Raw genomic sequence first — 13534 nt, 5'->3', positions numbered from 1 at the left:
GACAGTGAGAGAGACAGAGAGAGAGAGAGAGAGAGATGGGGGGGTGAGACTGATTCTTTGTAAACATAGACTCAGGTATGTGTTTTCCTTCTGCCTTGTTTTGATATTGTAGTTTCCTGAGTTGGGTTTGTGAGACGATATCAAGAAACCTCTTTACTGGTTATAATATAGTTATTATATAGAACTGTTTCTATGTGTTTACTAGTTATAATATAGTTATGTAGAACTGTTTACTGGTTATAATATAGTTGTTATATACAACTGTTTCTATGTTGTCAACCTAAAGCGGTTATTCGTCTCGATCGGGGGGACCAGGTGGAACCATAGGGTTCTATGTGGAACACGTAAGGGTTGTACTTGGAACCCAAAATGATTTGTCAAAAGGGTTATAACCATTTTAAAACCATTTTTTAATGAGATTCTACCTCTGTCCTCTGGCTCATAAACACAGCGTCTTAGCCATTTTAAAAATGTATTTATTTATTTATTTATTTCACCTTTATTTAACCAGGTAAGATAGTTGAGAACAAGTTCTCATTTACAACTGCGACCCAGACCAAGATAAAGCAAAGTAGTGTGAAACAAACAACAACACAGAGTTACACATGGAGTAAACAATAAACAAGTCAATAACACAGTAGAAAAAAAAAGTCTACATACATTGTGTGCAAAAGGCATGAGGAGGTAGGCAATAAATAGGCCAAAGGAGCGAATAATTACAATTTAGCAGATTAACACTGGAGCGCAAGTAGAGATTTAATTTTGGATCGGAGATGCTTAATGTGAGTCTGGAAGGAGAGTTTACAGTCTAACCAGACACCTAGGTATTTGTAGTTGTCCACGTATTCTAAGTCAGAACCGTCCAGGGTGGTGATGCTGGACGGGCGGGAAGGTGTGGGCAGCAATCGGTTGAAAAGCATGCATTTAGTTTTACTTGCATTTAAGAGCAGTTGAAGGCTACGGAAGGAGTGTTGTATGGCATTGAAGCTCGTTTGTATACAGAATGGTGTCATCTGCGTAAAGGTGGATCAGAGAATCACCTGCAGCAAGAGCGACATCATTGATGTTTACAGAGAAAAGAGTCGGTCCGGGAATTGAACCCTGTGGCACCCCCAGAGAGACTGCCAGAGGTCCGGACAACAGGTCCTCCGATTTGACACACTGAACCCTGTCTGAGAAGTAGTTGGTGAACCAGGCGAGGCAGTCATTTGAGAAGCCAAGGCTATTGTCTGCCGATAAGAATACGGTGATTGACAGAGTCGAAAGCCTTGGCCAGGTTGATGAAGACGGCTGCACAGTACTGTCTCTTATCGATGGCGGTTTTGATATCGTTTAGGACCTTGAGCTTGGCTGAGGTGCACCCATGACAAGCTCGGAAACCAGCTGCATAGCAGAGAAGGTACGGTGGATTCGAAATTGTCGGTGACCTGTTTGTTAACTTGGCTTTCAAAGACCTTAGAAAGGCAGGGTAGGATAGATATAGGTCTGTAGCAGTTTTGGTCTAGATTTGTCTCCCCCTTTGAAAAGGGTGATGACCTTACAGCAGCTTTCCGATCTTTGGGAATCTCAGACGACACGAAAGAGGGGTTGAAAAGGCTTGTAATAGGGGTTGCAACAATTTCGGCGGATAATTTTAGAAAGAGAGGGTCCAGATTGTCTAGCCCAGCTGATTTGTAGGGGTCCAGATTTTGCAGCTATCTGGATTTGGGTGCAGGAGAAAGGGGGCAAGTTGCTGTGGAGGGTGCCGGGCAGTTGACCAAGGTAGGGGTAGCCAGGTGGAAAGCATGGCCAGCCGTAGAAAAATGATTATTGAAATTCTCAATTATCATGGAATTATCAGTGATGACAGTGTTTCCTAGCCTCAGTGCATTGGGTAGCTGGAAGGAGGTGCTCTTATTCTCCATGGACTTTACAGTGTCCCAGAACTTTTTTGAGATGCAAATGCACATTTCTGGTTGAAAAAGCTATCCTTACTGGTTCTACATTTTCTCAACGGGGCATGCTTTTTTAAGATGGTGAGGAAAGCACTTTTAAAGAATAACCAGGCATCCTCTACTGACGGGTTGAGGTCAATATCCTTCCAGGATACCCTCGTCAGGTCGATTAGAAAGGCCTGCTCACTGAAGTGTTTTATGGAGCGTTTGACAGTGATGAGGGGTGGTATCCTGATATCCTGGTTGAAGACAGCAGTGCCCGTGTTTACAGATCTGGGGTTGTACCTGGTAGGTTCATTGATAATTTGTGTGAGATTGAGGGCATCAAGCTTAGATTGTAGGATGGCTGGGGTGTTAAGCATGTCCCAGTTTAGGTCACCTAACAGCACAAGGTCTGAAGATAGTTGGGGGCCGATCAATTCACATATGGAGTCCAGGGCACAGCTGGGGGCAGAAGGTGGTCTATAGCAAGCGGCAACTGTTTCTGGAAATGTGCATTTTTAAAGTAGAAGCTCAAATTGTTTGTTTTTAGACCTGAATAGTAAGACAGAACTCTGCAGGCTATCTCTGCAGTAGATTGCAACTCCGCCCCCTTTGGCAGTTCTATCTTGTCGGAAAATGGTATAGTTAGGGATGGACATTTCGGGGTTTTTGGTGGTTTTCCTAAGCCAGGATTCAGACACGACTAGGACATCCGGGTTGGCAGAGTGTGCTAAGGCAGTGAATAAAACAAACTTAGGGAGGAGGTTTCTAATGTTAACATGCATGAATCCAAGGCTTTTACGGTTACAGAAGTCAACACATGATAGCGCCTGGGGAATAGGAGTGGAGCTAGGCACTGCAGGGACTGGATTCACCTCTACATCACCAGAGGAACAGAGGAGGAGTAGGATAAGGGTACAGCTAAAGGCTATAAGAACTGGTTGTCTAGTACGTTCGGAACAGAGAGTAAAAGGAGCATGTTTCTGGGCACGATAGCATAGATTCAAAGCATAATGTACAGACAAGGGTATGGTAGGATGTGAATACAGTGGAGGTAAACCTAGGCATTGAGTGACAATGAGAGCGATATTGTCTCTAGAAACATCATTTATACCAGGTGAGGTCATCGCATGTGTGGGAGGTGGAGCTAAAGGCTTAGCTAAGTCTTATTGAGCAGGGCTAGAGGCTCTACAGTGAAATAAGGCAGTGATTACTGACCAAAACAGCAATGGACAAGGCATATTGACGTTAGGGAGAGGTATGCGTAGCCGAGTGATCATTGGGTCCTGTGAGTAGCTGGGCGAACTGGAGACACGGCGATTCAGACAGCTAGCGGGCAGGGGCCCGGTTGTATCAGTTGTAGCCTCCGGTTACGGTTACGTTGGCACGGTTACCAGTCGTGATGGATCAGCAGGGGGCCATGTCGTAAAAAAAAAAAGGACTTCTTCAACTAACAGTCCGCTGTGCTCTAGACAGCTAGCGGGCCGCGGCTAGCAGGCTAGCAGATGGGCATTCAGGGGATGTCGCGGCAAAGGAGCCAGTTGGAAATCCCCCTCGGGTGGATCATGTTGGTAGTCCAGTCGTGAAGGATCGGCGGGGCTCCGCATCGGCAATAAAAGGGGTCCAGGCCAATTCCTAAAATAGGTATTGTAGCCCAAGGAGTGGCTGATGGACCTCTTCAGCTAGCCGAGAGATGGGCCTAGCGTAGGCTAGCTCCAGGCTAATTGGTGCTTGCTTCGGGACAGAGACATTAGCCAGGAGAAGTCAATCAGAATAGCAGTTAGCTGTGATGATCCAGGTGAAGAGGTTCAGAGTGGTAGGAATACGGGGATAAGGAGAAGAAGAAGTCCGATATGCTCTGGGTTGAATCGCGTTGTGCAGACTGGCAGGAGTTGTCCGGGCTAAAGGTTAGCTGATGACCGCTAGCAGTGGCTAGCTGACTACCATCAGACCCAGATGATCAGTGGGGTCTACAGAGGGCTCCCGAGTGGCCAGCAGACTAAGGCACTACATCTCAGTGCTCGAGGTGTCACTACTGACCCTGTTTCCATTCCAGGCTGGATCACAACCGGCTGTGATTTTGGAGTCCCATTGGGTGTCCCGCTATTGGCTCAACGTCGTCCGGGTTAGGTTTTGGCCGGCGTAGGCCGTCATTGTAAATAAGAATTTGTTCTTAACTAACTTAGCTAGTTAAATAAAGGTTAAATAAATATAAATAAATACAGGCTGTCTCAAGCTGTGTGTGTGTAACCTGACTATGCTGTTAGTAACCCGAGTCGTGATGAGGCAGCATGGCTGATGGGCCCTAGACGCTAGGTGATTGCCATGGTAACATTCAGCAGGCTGTCTGGCGGGGAGGAGGGGAGGTTGTAACAATATCTGCCCTCAGAACAATGACTACGAGATGGCTGCCACAGGGAGAGAGTCCTCTCTGTCTGTCACTCTCTCTTTCTCCTCCTTCCCCCAAGAACAATATTCTGAATTCTAAAACTAAATTCTAAAACTCTAAACCTCTAAATACACAATATTCTAAATTCCAAAACTACATTCTAAAATTCTAAAACTCGAAATATACAATATTCCAAATTCTAAAACTAAATTCTAAAACTCTAAACCTCTAAATACACAATATTCTAAATTCTAAAACTCTAAAATTCAAAAACTCTAAATACACAGTCCTATAGACAGTGAGTCACGTGGCTGTGTCTTGCTATATAAATCAGGCAGACGGGCTTCGAGGCATTCAGTTACTGTTCCGTTGACTATTAGAAGGGGAGAGGGATCTAAGCGACTTTGAACGTGGTCTGATCTCCGCTGCCAGGCAAGCCTGATCCAGTGTCTCAGAAAAGAGCTGGACTCCTGGGCTTTTCACGCACGACACTTTCTAGGGTTGGTGCGGCAAACAAAAAACATCCAGTCAGCGACAGCCCTAGTGGGCGAAATCAGCTCCAAGGTGGAACTAGAATAGCAAACAGACAAACATCCAGTCAGCGACAGCCCTAGTGGGCGAAATCAGCTCCAAGGTGGAACTAGAATAGCTAACAGACAAATAACATCCAGTCAGCGACAGCCCTAGTGGGCGAAATCAGCTCCAAGGTGGAACTAGAATAGCAAACAGACAAACATCCAGTCAGCGACAGCCCTAGTGGGCGAAATCAGCTCCAAGGTGGAACTAGAATAGCTAACAGACAAATAACATCCAGTCAGCGACAGCCCTAGTGGGCGAAATCAGCTCCAAGGTGGAACTAGAGTAGCTAACAGACAAATAACGGTGCAGTACAACAGTGGTGTGCAGAACGGCATCTCGGGAACACACAACTCGTCGGTCCTGGTTACGGATTGGCTACAGACGACCACATCGGGGTTCCTCTCCTATCAGCTAAAAACAAGGTGTCCCTGTCACTGGGTCATCACCAACGCTGGACAATTGAGTAGTCGAAAAACATTCCTCGGTCCCCCCGACGAATTCAGGTTCCTGTTGCGTCACGCTGATGGCAGAGTCAGGATTTGGCGTAAGCAGCATCAATCCGTGGCCCCTTCCTGTCTGGTGTCAACGGTACAGACTGGGGAGGTGTGGTGTTGGTGGGGGCAATGTTGTCCTTCCTGTCTGGTGTCAACGGTAGCAGGCTGGGGGAGGTGGTGTAATGGTGGGGGGAATGTTGTCCTTCCTGTCTGGTGTCAACGGTAGCAGGCTGGGGGAGGTGGTGTAATGGTGGGGGGAATGTTGTCCTTCCTGTCTGGTGTCAACGGTAGCAGGCTGGGGGAGGTGGTGTAATGGTGGGGGGAATGTTGTCCTTCCTGTCTGGTGTCAATGGTAGCAGGTGGGGGGAATGTTTTCCTTCTGTTGGGGTGTTGCTATAGGCCACCAAGTACTAACAGTCCTTCCTGTCTGGTGTCAACGGTAGCAGGCTGGGGGAGGTGGTGTAATGGTGGGGGGAATGTTGTCCTTCCTGTCTGGTGTCAACGGTAGCAGGCTGGGGGAAGTGGTGTTGGTGGGGGGAATGTTGTCCTTCCTGTCTGGTGTCAACGGTAGCCGGCTGGGGGGGAATGTTGTCCTTCCTGTCTGGTGTCAACGGTAGCAGGCTGGGGGGAATGTTGTTCTTCCTGTCTGGTGTCAACGGTAGCAGGCTGGGGGGAATGTTGTCCTTCCTGTCTGGTGTCAACGGTAGCAGGCTGGGGGGAATGTTGTCCTTCCTGTCTGGTGTCAACGGTAGCAGGCTGGGGGGAATGTTGTCCTTCCTGTCTGGTGTCAACGGTAGCAGGCTGGGGGGAATGTTGTCCTTCCTGTCTGGTGTCAACGGTAGCAGGCTGGGGGGAATGTTGTCCTTCCTGTCTGGTGTCAACGGTAGCAGGCTGGGGGGAATGTTGTCCTTCCTGTCTGGTGTCAACGGTAGCAGGCTGGCAGGAATGTTGTCCTTCTTTTGGGGTGTTGCCAGTAACAGTCAGTATCTAAATAATATGTGTGAAATGCTTGATACTGTATGTGATGTAAACAGAGAGGTCTTCTTTCTCAGGGACCTGAATATTGACTGGTTGTCATCAAGCTGTCCACTCAGAAGGAAGCTTCTCACTTCTCACTAGGACACATCACTGCACTCTGATCATCTCTGTATACCCGTCGCAAGACCCACTGGTTGATGGTTATTTATAAAACCCTCTTAGGCCTCACACACCCCTATCTGAGATACCTACTGCAGCCCTCATCCTCCACATACAACACCTGTTCACTCCCCTCTATCTGAGATATCTACTGCAGCCCTCATCCTCCACATCCAACACCCGTTCTGCCAGTCACATTCTGTTAACGGTCCCCAAAGCACACACATCCCTGGGTCGCTCCTCTTTTCAGTTTGCTGCAGCTAGCGACTGGAACGACCTGCAACAAACACTCAAACTGGACAGTTTTATCTCCATCTCTTCATTCAAAGTCTCAATCATGAACACTCTTACTGACAGTTGTGGCTGCTTTGTGTGATGTATTGTTGTCTCTACCTTCTTGCCCTTTGTGCTGTTGTCTGGGCCCAATAATGTTTGTACTGTGTTTTGTTCTGCTACCATGTTGTGTTGCTACCATGTTGTTGTCATGCTGTGTTGCTACCGTGCTGTGTTGTCATGTTGTGTTGCTACCATGCTGTGCTGTCATGTTGTGTTGCTACCGTGCTGATAATTCAGTGCTGATTCTTCCACTGATTCAGGGTGATAATTCAGTGCTGATTCTTCCACTGATTCAGGGTGATAATTCAGTGCTGATTCTTCCACTGATTCAGGGTGATAATTCAGTGCTGATTCTTCCACTGATTCAGGGTGATAATTCATTGCTGATTCTTCCACTGATTCAGGGTGATAATTCATTGCTGATTCTTCCACTGATTCAGGGTGATAATTCATTGCTGATTCTTCCACTGATTCAGGGTGATAATTCAGTGCTGATTCTTCCTCTGATTCAGGGTGATAATTCAGTGCTGATTCTTCCTCTGATTCAGGGTGATAATTCAGTGCTGATTCTTCCCACTGATTCAGGGTGATAATTCAGTGCTGATTCTTCCTCTGATTCAGGGTGATAATTCAGTGCTGATTCTTCCGGTGTTCTGCACCGCATAAAGAATAAAACATTCATCAATTCGGAATAGTAGATAAGGTTATCCAAGCAGTAAGGTTAGATAAGGTTATCCAAGCAGTAATCATAACCAGAAACAACAACAATTCCTACTTTATCTGGGATCAGGCGCTGAGAGAGAGAGAGAGAGAGAGAGAGAGAGAGAGAGAGAGAGAGAGAGAGAGAGAGAGAGAGAGAGAGAGAGAGAGAGAGAGAGAGAGAGAGAGAGAGAGAGAGAGAGAGAGAGAGAGAGAGAGAGAGAGAGAGAGAGAGAGAGAGAGAGAGAGAGAGAGAGAGAGAGAGAGAGAGAGAGAGAGAGAGAGAGAGAGAGAGAGAGAGAGAGAGAGAGAGAGAGAGAGAGAGAGAGAGAGAGAGAGAGAGAGAGAGAGAGCTCACCACATAATCTTACCAGGTTACGTCTATCGCTTCCTAACAAAACCTCTACCACTCACACACAGATCACGGTGCCACAGGTGACCCGCTGTTAGAAAGCCTGTCAGATACACATATCTGAATCCCAAATGGCATATTATCCCCTATAAGGCCCTGGTCTAAAGTAGTGCACTATGAAGGGAACAGGGTTCCATAGGACTCTGGTCTAAAGTAGTGCGCTATGAAGGGAACAGGGTTCCATAGGACTCTGGTCTAAAGTAGTGCACTATGAAGGGAACAGGGTTCCATAGGACTCTGGTCTAAAGTAGTGCACTATGAAGAGAACAGGGTTCCATAGGACTCTGGTCTAAAGTAGTGCACTATGAAGGGAACAGGGAAACATTTGGAGCTCACACATCATGAGTCTGACAACACACCCTCAAAACGCCTCCTAACCACTAATCAGTTACCTATTGTATACTTAGACCATTTAGTCACACACACACACACACACACACACACACACACACACACACACACACACACACACACACACACACACACACACACACACACACACACACACATACACACACACACACACACACACACACACACAGGCTGTAAACTGGGTGTTAGATTCTGAGTGTTAGATTCAACAGTATGGCAAGAGGGAAAGAGGGAAAGAGAGATGTTATTGATCCTGTTTTTGATCCTGATTCAGCCTGATAAATGTGTTCTGTCCTGATGTTATTGATCCTGATACAGCCTGATAAATATGTGTTCTGTCCTGATGTTATTGATCCTGATACAGCCTGATAAACATGTGTTCTTTCCTGATGTTATTGATCCTGATAAATATGTGTTCTGTCCTGATGTTATTGATCCTGATAAATATGTGTTCTGTCCTGATGTTATTGATCCTGATACAGCCTGATAAATATGTGTTCTGTCCTGATGTTATTGATCCTGATAAATACGTGTTCTGTCCTCCTCTTGTTGTTATGACAACTAACTCATTTTTTTCTCTCTTCCTCTCCTCCCTTCCCCGCTGTTCCTCCCAGCCATGCACCCTCCCCCGTCACTCCTCTCCCTCCTCCTCCACCTCTCCCTGTACCCCAGTGCATGCTGGTCCTCCAGGATCATCGTAGTCCCTCCCATCATGTTTGAGTCCCATCTCTACATCTTCAAGACCCTGGCCACAGAACTCCACCTCCAGGGACATGATACTTCCATCCTGCTGTCAGAGGGGCGCCAGGTAACATTGTGTTACTAAATAGAGGGTCAGAGGTGGGCCAGGTAACATTGTGTTACTAAGTAGAGGGTCAGAGGTGGGCCAGGTATCAGTGTGTTACTAAGTAGAGGGTCAGAGGTGGGCCAGGTAACATTGTGTTACTAAGTAGCAGGGTCATTGGTGTCCGAGGTGGGCCAGGTAACATTGTGTTACTTAGTAGAGGGTCAGAGGTGGGCCAGGTAACATTGTGTTACTAAGTAGCAGGGTCATTGGTGTCCGAGGTGGGCCAGGTAACATTGTGTTACTTAGTAGAGGGTCAGAGGTGGGCCAGGTAACATTGTGTTACTTAGTAGAGGGTCAGAGGTGGGCCAGGTAACATTGTGTTACTAAGTAGCAGGGTCATTGGTGTCAGAGGTGGGCCAGGTAACATTGTGTTACTAAGTAGCAGGGTCATTGTTGTCAGAGGTGGACCAAGTAACATTGTGTTACTAAGTAGCAGGCTCATTGGTGTCAGAGGTGGGCCAGGTAACATTGTGTTACTAAGTAGCAGGGTCATTGGTGTCAGAAGTGGGCCAGGTAACATTGTGTTACTAAGTAGAAGGATCATTGGTGTCAGAGGTGGGCCAGGTATCATTGTGTTACTAAGTAGAAGGGTCATTGGTGTCAGAGGTGGGCCAGGTAACATTGTGTTACTAAGTAGAATGATCATTGGTGTCAGAGGTGGGCCAGGTAACATTGTGATACTAAGTAGCAGGGTCATTGGTGTCAGAGGTGGGCCAGGTAACATTGTGTTACTAAGTAGAAGGATCATTGGTGTCAGAGGTGGCCCAGGTAACATTGTGATACTAAGTAGAAGGGTCATTGGTGTCAGAGGTGGGCCAGGTAACATTGTGTTACTAAGTAGAAGGATCATTGGTGTCAGATGTGGGCCAGGTAACATTGTGTTACTAAGTAGAAGGGTCATTGGTGTCAGAGGTGGGCCAGGTAACATTGTGTTACTAAGTAGCAGGGTCATTGGTGTCAGAGGTGGGCCAGGTAACATTGTGTTACTAAGTAGAGGGTCAGAGGTGGGCCAGGTAACATTGTGTTACTAAGTAGCAGGGTCATTGGTGTCAGGGGTGGGCTAGGTAACATTGTGATACTAAGTAGCAGGATCATTGGTGTCAGGGGTGGGCCAGGTAACATTGTGTTACTAAGTAGAGGGTTAGAGGTGGGCCAGGTAACATTGTGTTACTAAGTAGAGGGTCAGAGGTGGGCCAGGTAACATTGTGTTACTAAGTAGAAGGGTATTTGGTGTCAGAGGTGGGCCAGGTAACATTGTGTTACTAAGTAGCAGGGTCATTGGTGTCAGCGGTGGGCCAGGTAACATTGTGATACTAAGTAGAAGGGTCATTGGTGTCAGAGGTGGGCCAGGTAACATTGTGTTACTAAGTAGAAAAGTTATTGGTGTCAGAGGTGGGCCAGGTAACATTGTGATACTAAGTAGCAGGATCATTGGTGTCAGAGGTGGTCCAGGTAACATTGTGTTACTAAGTAGAGGGTCAGAGGTGGGCCAGGTAACATTGTGTTTCTTAGTAGAGGGTCAGAGGTGGGCCAGGTAACATTGTGTTACTAAGTAGCAGGGTATTTGGTGTCAGAGTTGGGCCAGGTAACATTGTATTACTAAGTAGCAGGGTATTTGGTGTCAGAGTTGGGCCAGGTAACATTGTATTACTAAGTAGCAGGATCATTGGTGTCATAGGTGGGCCAGGTAACATTGTGTTACTAAGTAGAGGGTCAGAGGTGGGCCAGGTAACATTGTGTTACTTAGTAGAGGGTCAGAGGTGGGCCAGGTAACATTGTGTTACTAAGTAGCAGGGTCATTGGTGTCAGAGGTGGGCCAGGTAACATTGTGTTACTAAGTAGCAGGGTCATTGGTGTCAGAGGTGGGCCAGGTAAAATTGTGATACTAAGTAGAAGGGTCATTGGTGTCAGAGGTGGGCCAGGTAACATTGTGTTACTAAGTAGAAGGGTCATTGGTGTCAGAGGTGGGCCAGGTAACATTGTGATACTAAGTAGCAGGGTCATTGGTGTCAGAGGTGGGCCAGGTGACATTGTGTTACTAAGTAGCAGGGTCAGAGGTGTCAGAGGTGGGCCAGCTATCATTGTGTTACTAAGTAGAAGGGTATTTGGTGTCAGAGGTGGGCCAGGTAACATTGTGTTACTAAGTAGAAGGGTCATTGGTGTCAGAGGTGGGACAGGTAACATTGTGATACTAAGTAGCAGGGTCATTGGTGTCAGAGGTGGGCCAGGTAACATTGTGTTACTAAGTAGCAGGGTCAGAGGTGTCAGAGGTGGGCCAGGTAACATTGTGTTACTAAGTAGAAGGGTATTTGGTGTCAGAGGTGGGCCAGGTAACATTGTGTTACTAAGTAGCAGGGTCATTGGTGTCAGCGGTGGGCCAGGTAACATTGTGATACTAAGTAGAAGGGTCATTGGTGTCAGAGGTGGGCCAGGTAACATTGTGTTACTAAGTAGAAAAGTTATTGGTGTCAGAGGTGGGCCAGGTAACATTGTGATACTAAGTAGCAGGATCATTGGTGTCAGAGGTGGGCCAGGTAACATTGTGTTACTAAGTAGAGGGTCAGAGGTGGGCCAGGTAACATTGTGTTTCTTAGTAGAGGGTCAGAGGTGGGCCAGGTAACATTGTGTTACTAAGTAGCAGGGTATTTGGTGTCAGAGTTGGGCCAGGTAACATTGTATTACTAAGTAGCAGGATCATTGGTGTCAGAGGTGGGCCAGGTAACATTGTGTTACTAAGTAGAGGGTCAGAGGTGGGCCAGGTAACATTGTGTTACTTAGTAGAGGGTCAGAGGTGGGCCAGGTAACATTGTGTTACTAAGTAGCAGGGTCATTGGTGTCAGAGGTGGGCCAGGTAACATTGTGTTACTAAGTAGCAGGGTCATTGGTGTCCGAGGTGGTTCAGGTAACATTGTGTTACTTAGTAGAGGGTCAGAGGTGGGCCAGGTAACATTGTGTTACTTAGTAGAGGGTCAGAGGTGGGCCAGGTAACATTGTGTTACTAAGTAGCAGGGTCATTGGTGTCAGAGGTGGGCCAGGTAACATTGTATTACTAAGTAGGGGTCAGAGGGGGGCCAGGTAACATTGTGTTACTAAGTAGCAGGGTCATTGGTGTCAGAGGTGGGCCAGGTAACATTGTGTTACTAAGTAGCAGGGTCATTGTTGTCAGAGGTGGGCCAAGTAACATTGTGTTACTAAGTAGCAGGCTCATTGGTGTCAGAGGTGGGCCAGGTAACATTGTGTTACTAAGTAGCAGGGTCATTGGTGTCAGAGGTGGGCCAGGTAACATTGTGTTACTAAGTAGAAGGATCATTGGTGTCAGAGGTGGGCCAGGTATCATTGTGTTACTAAGTAGAAGGGTCATTGGTGTCAGAGGTGGGCCAGGTAACATTGTGTTACTAAGTAGAAGGATCATTGGTGTCAGAGGTGGGCCAGGTAACATTGTGATACTAAGTAGCAGGGTCATTGGTGTCAGAGGTGGGCCAGGTAACATTGTGTTACTAAGTAGAAGGATCATTGGTGTCAGAGGTGGCCCAGGTAACATTGTGATACTAAGTAGAAGGGTCATTGGTGTCAGAGGTGGGCCAGGTATCATTGTGTTACTAAGTAGCAGGGTCATTGGTGTCAGAGGTGGGCCAGGTAACATTGTGTTACTAAGTAGAGGGTCAGAGGTGGGCCAGATAACATTGTGTTACTAAGTAGCAGGGTCATTGGTGTCAGGGGTGGGCTAGGTAACATTGTGATACTAAGTAGCAGGATCATTTGTATCAGGGGTGGGCCAGGTAACATTGTGTTACTAAGTAGAGGGTCAGAGGTGGGCCAGGTAACATTGTGTTACTAAGTAGAGGGTCAGAGGTGGGCCAGGTAACATTGTGTTACTAAGTAGAAGGGTATTTGGTGTCAGAGGTGGGCCAGGTAACATTGTGTTACTAAGTAGCAGGGTCATTGGTGTCAGCGGTGGGCCAGGTATCATTGTGATACTAAGTAGAAGGGTCATTGGTGTCAGAGGTGGGCCAGGTAACATTGTGTTACTAAGTAGAAAAGTTATTGGTGTCAGAGGTGGGCCTGGTAACATTGTGATACTAAGTAGCAGGATCATTGGTGTCAGAGGTGGGCCAGGTAACATTGTGTTACTAAGTAGAGGGTCAGAGGTGGGCCAGGTAACATTGTGTTTCTTAGTAGAGGGTCAGAGGTGGGCCAGGTAACATTGTGTTACTAAGTAGCAGGGTATTTGGTGTCAGAGTTGGGCCAGGTAACATTGTATTACTAAGTAGCAGGATCATTGGTGTCAGAGGTGGGCCAGGTAAAATTGTGATACTAAGTAGAAGGGTCATTGGTGTCAGAGGTGGGCCAGGT

General features: G+C 47.0%; 1 protein-coding gene across 3 annotated transcripts in view; it reads left to right on the top strand.

The window, feature by feature from the left end:
- LOC110512130 (2-hydroxyacylsphingosine 1-beta-galactosyltransferase) overlaps positions 1–13534 on the top strand; it is a 200695-nt gene that overhangs the window by 102451 nt on the left and 84710 nt on the right. For all 3 annotated transcript variants that reach the window (XM_036971969.1, XM_036971970.1, XM_036971968.1), the window contains exon 2: positions 8949–9142. In XM_036971969.1, the coding sequence (XP_036827864.1) occupies positions 8951–9142 (192 nt within the window). In that variant the 5' untranslated portion in view covers positions 8949–8950. The remainder of the gene's footprint in view (positions 1–8948; positions 9143–13534) is intronic.

This window comes from Oncorhynchus mykiss, unplaced genomic scaffold, assembly GCF_013265735.2.
Source record: "Oncorhynchus mykiss isolate Arlee unplaced genomic scaffold, USDA_OmykA_1.1 un_scaffold_87, whole genome shotgun sequence".
NCBI lineage: Eukaryota > Metazoa > Chordata > Actinopteri > Salmoniformes > Salmonidae > Oncorhynchus > Oncorhynchus mykiss.
The sequence above is the reverse complement of the archived record's forward strand: the minus strand, read 5'-3'. Positions and strand labels throughout refer to the sequence as shown.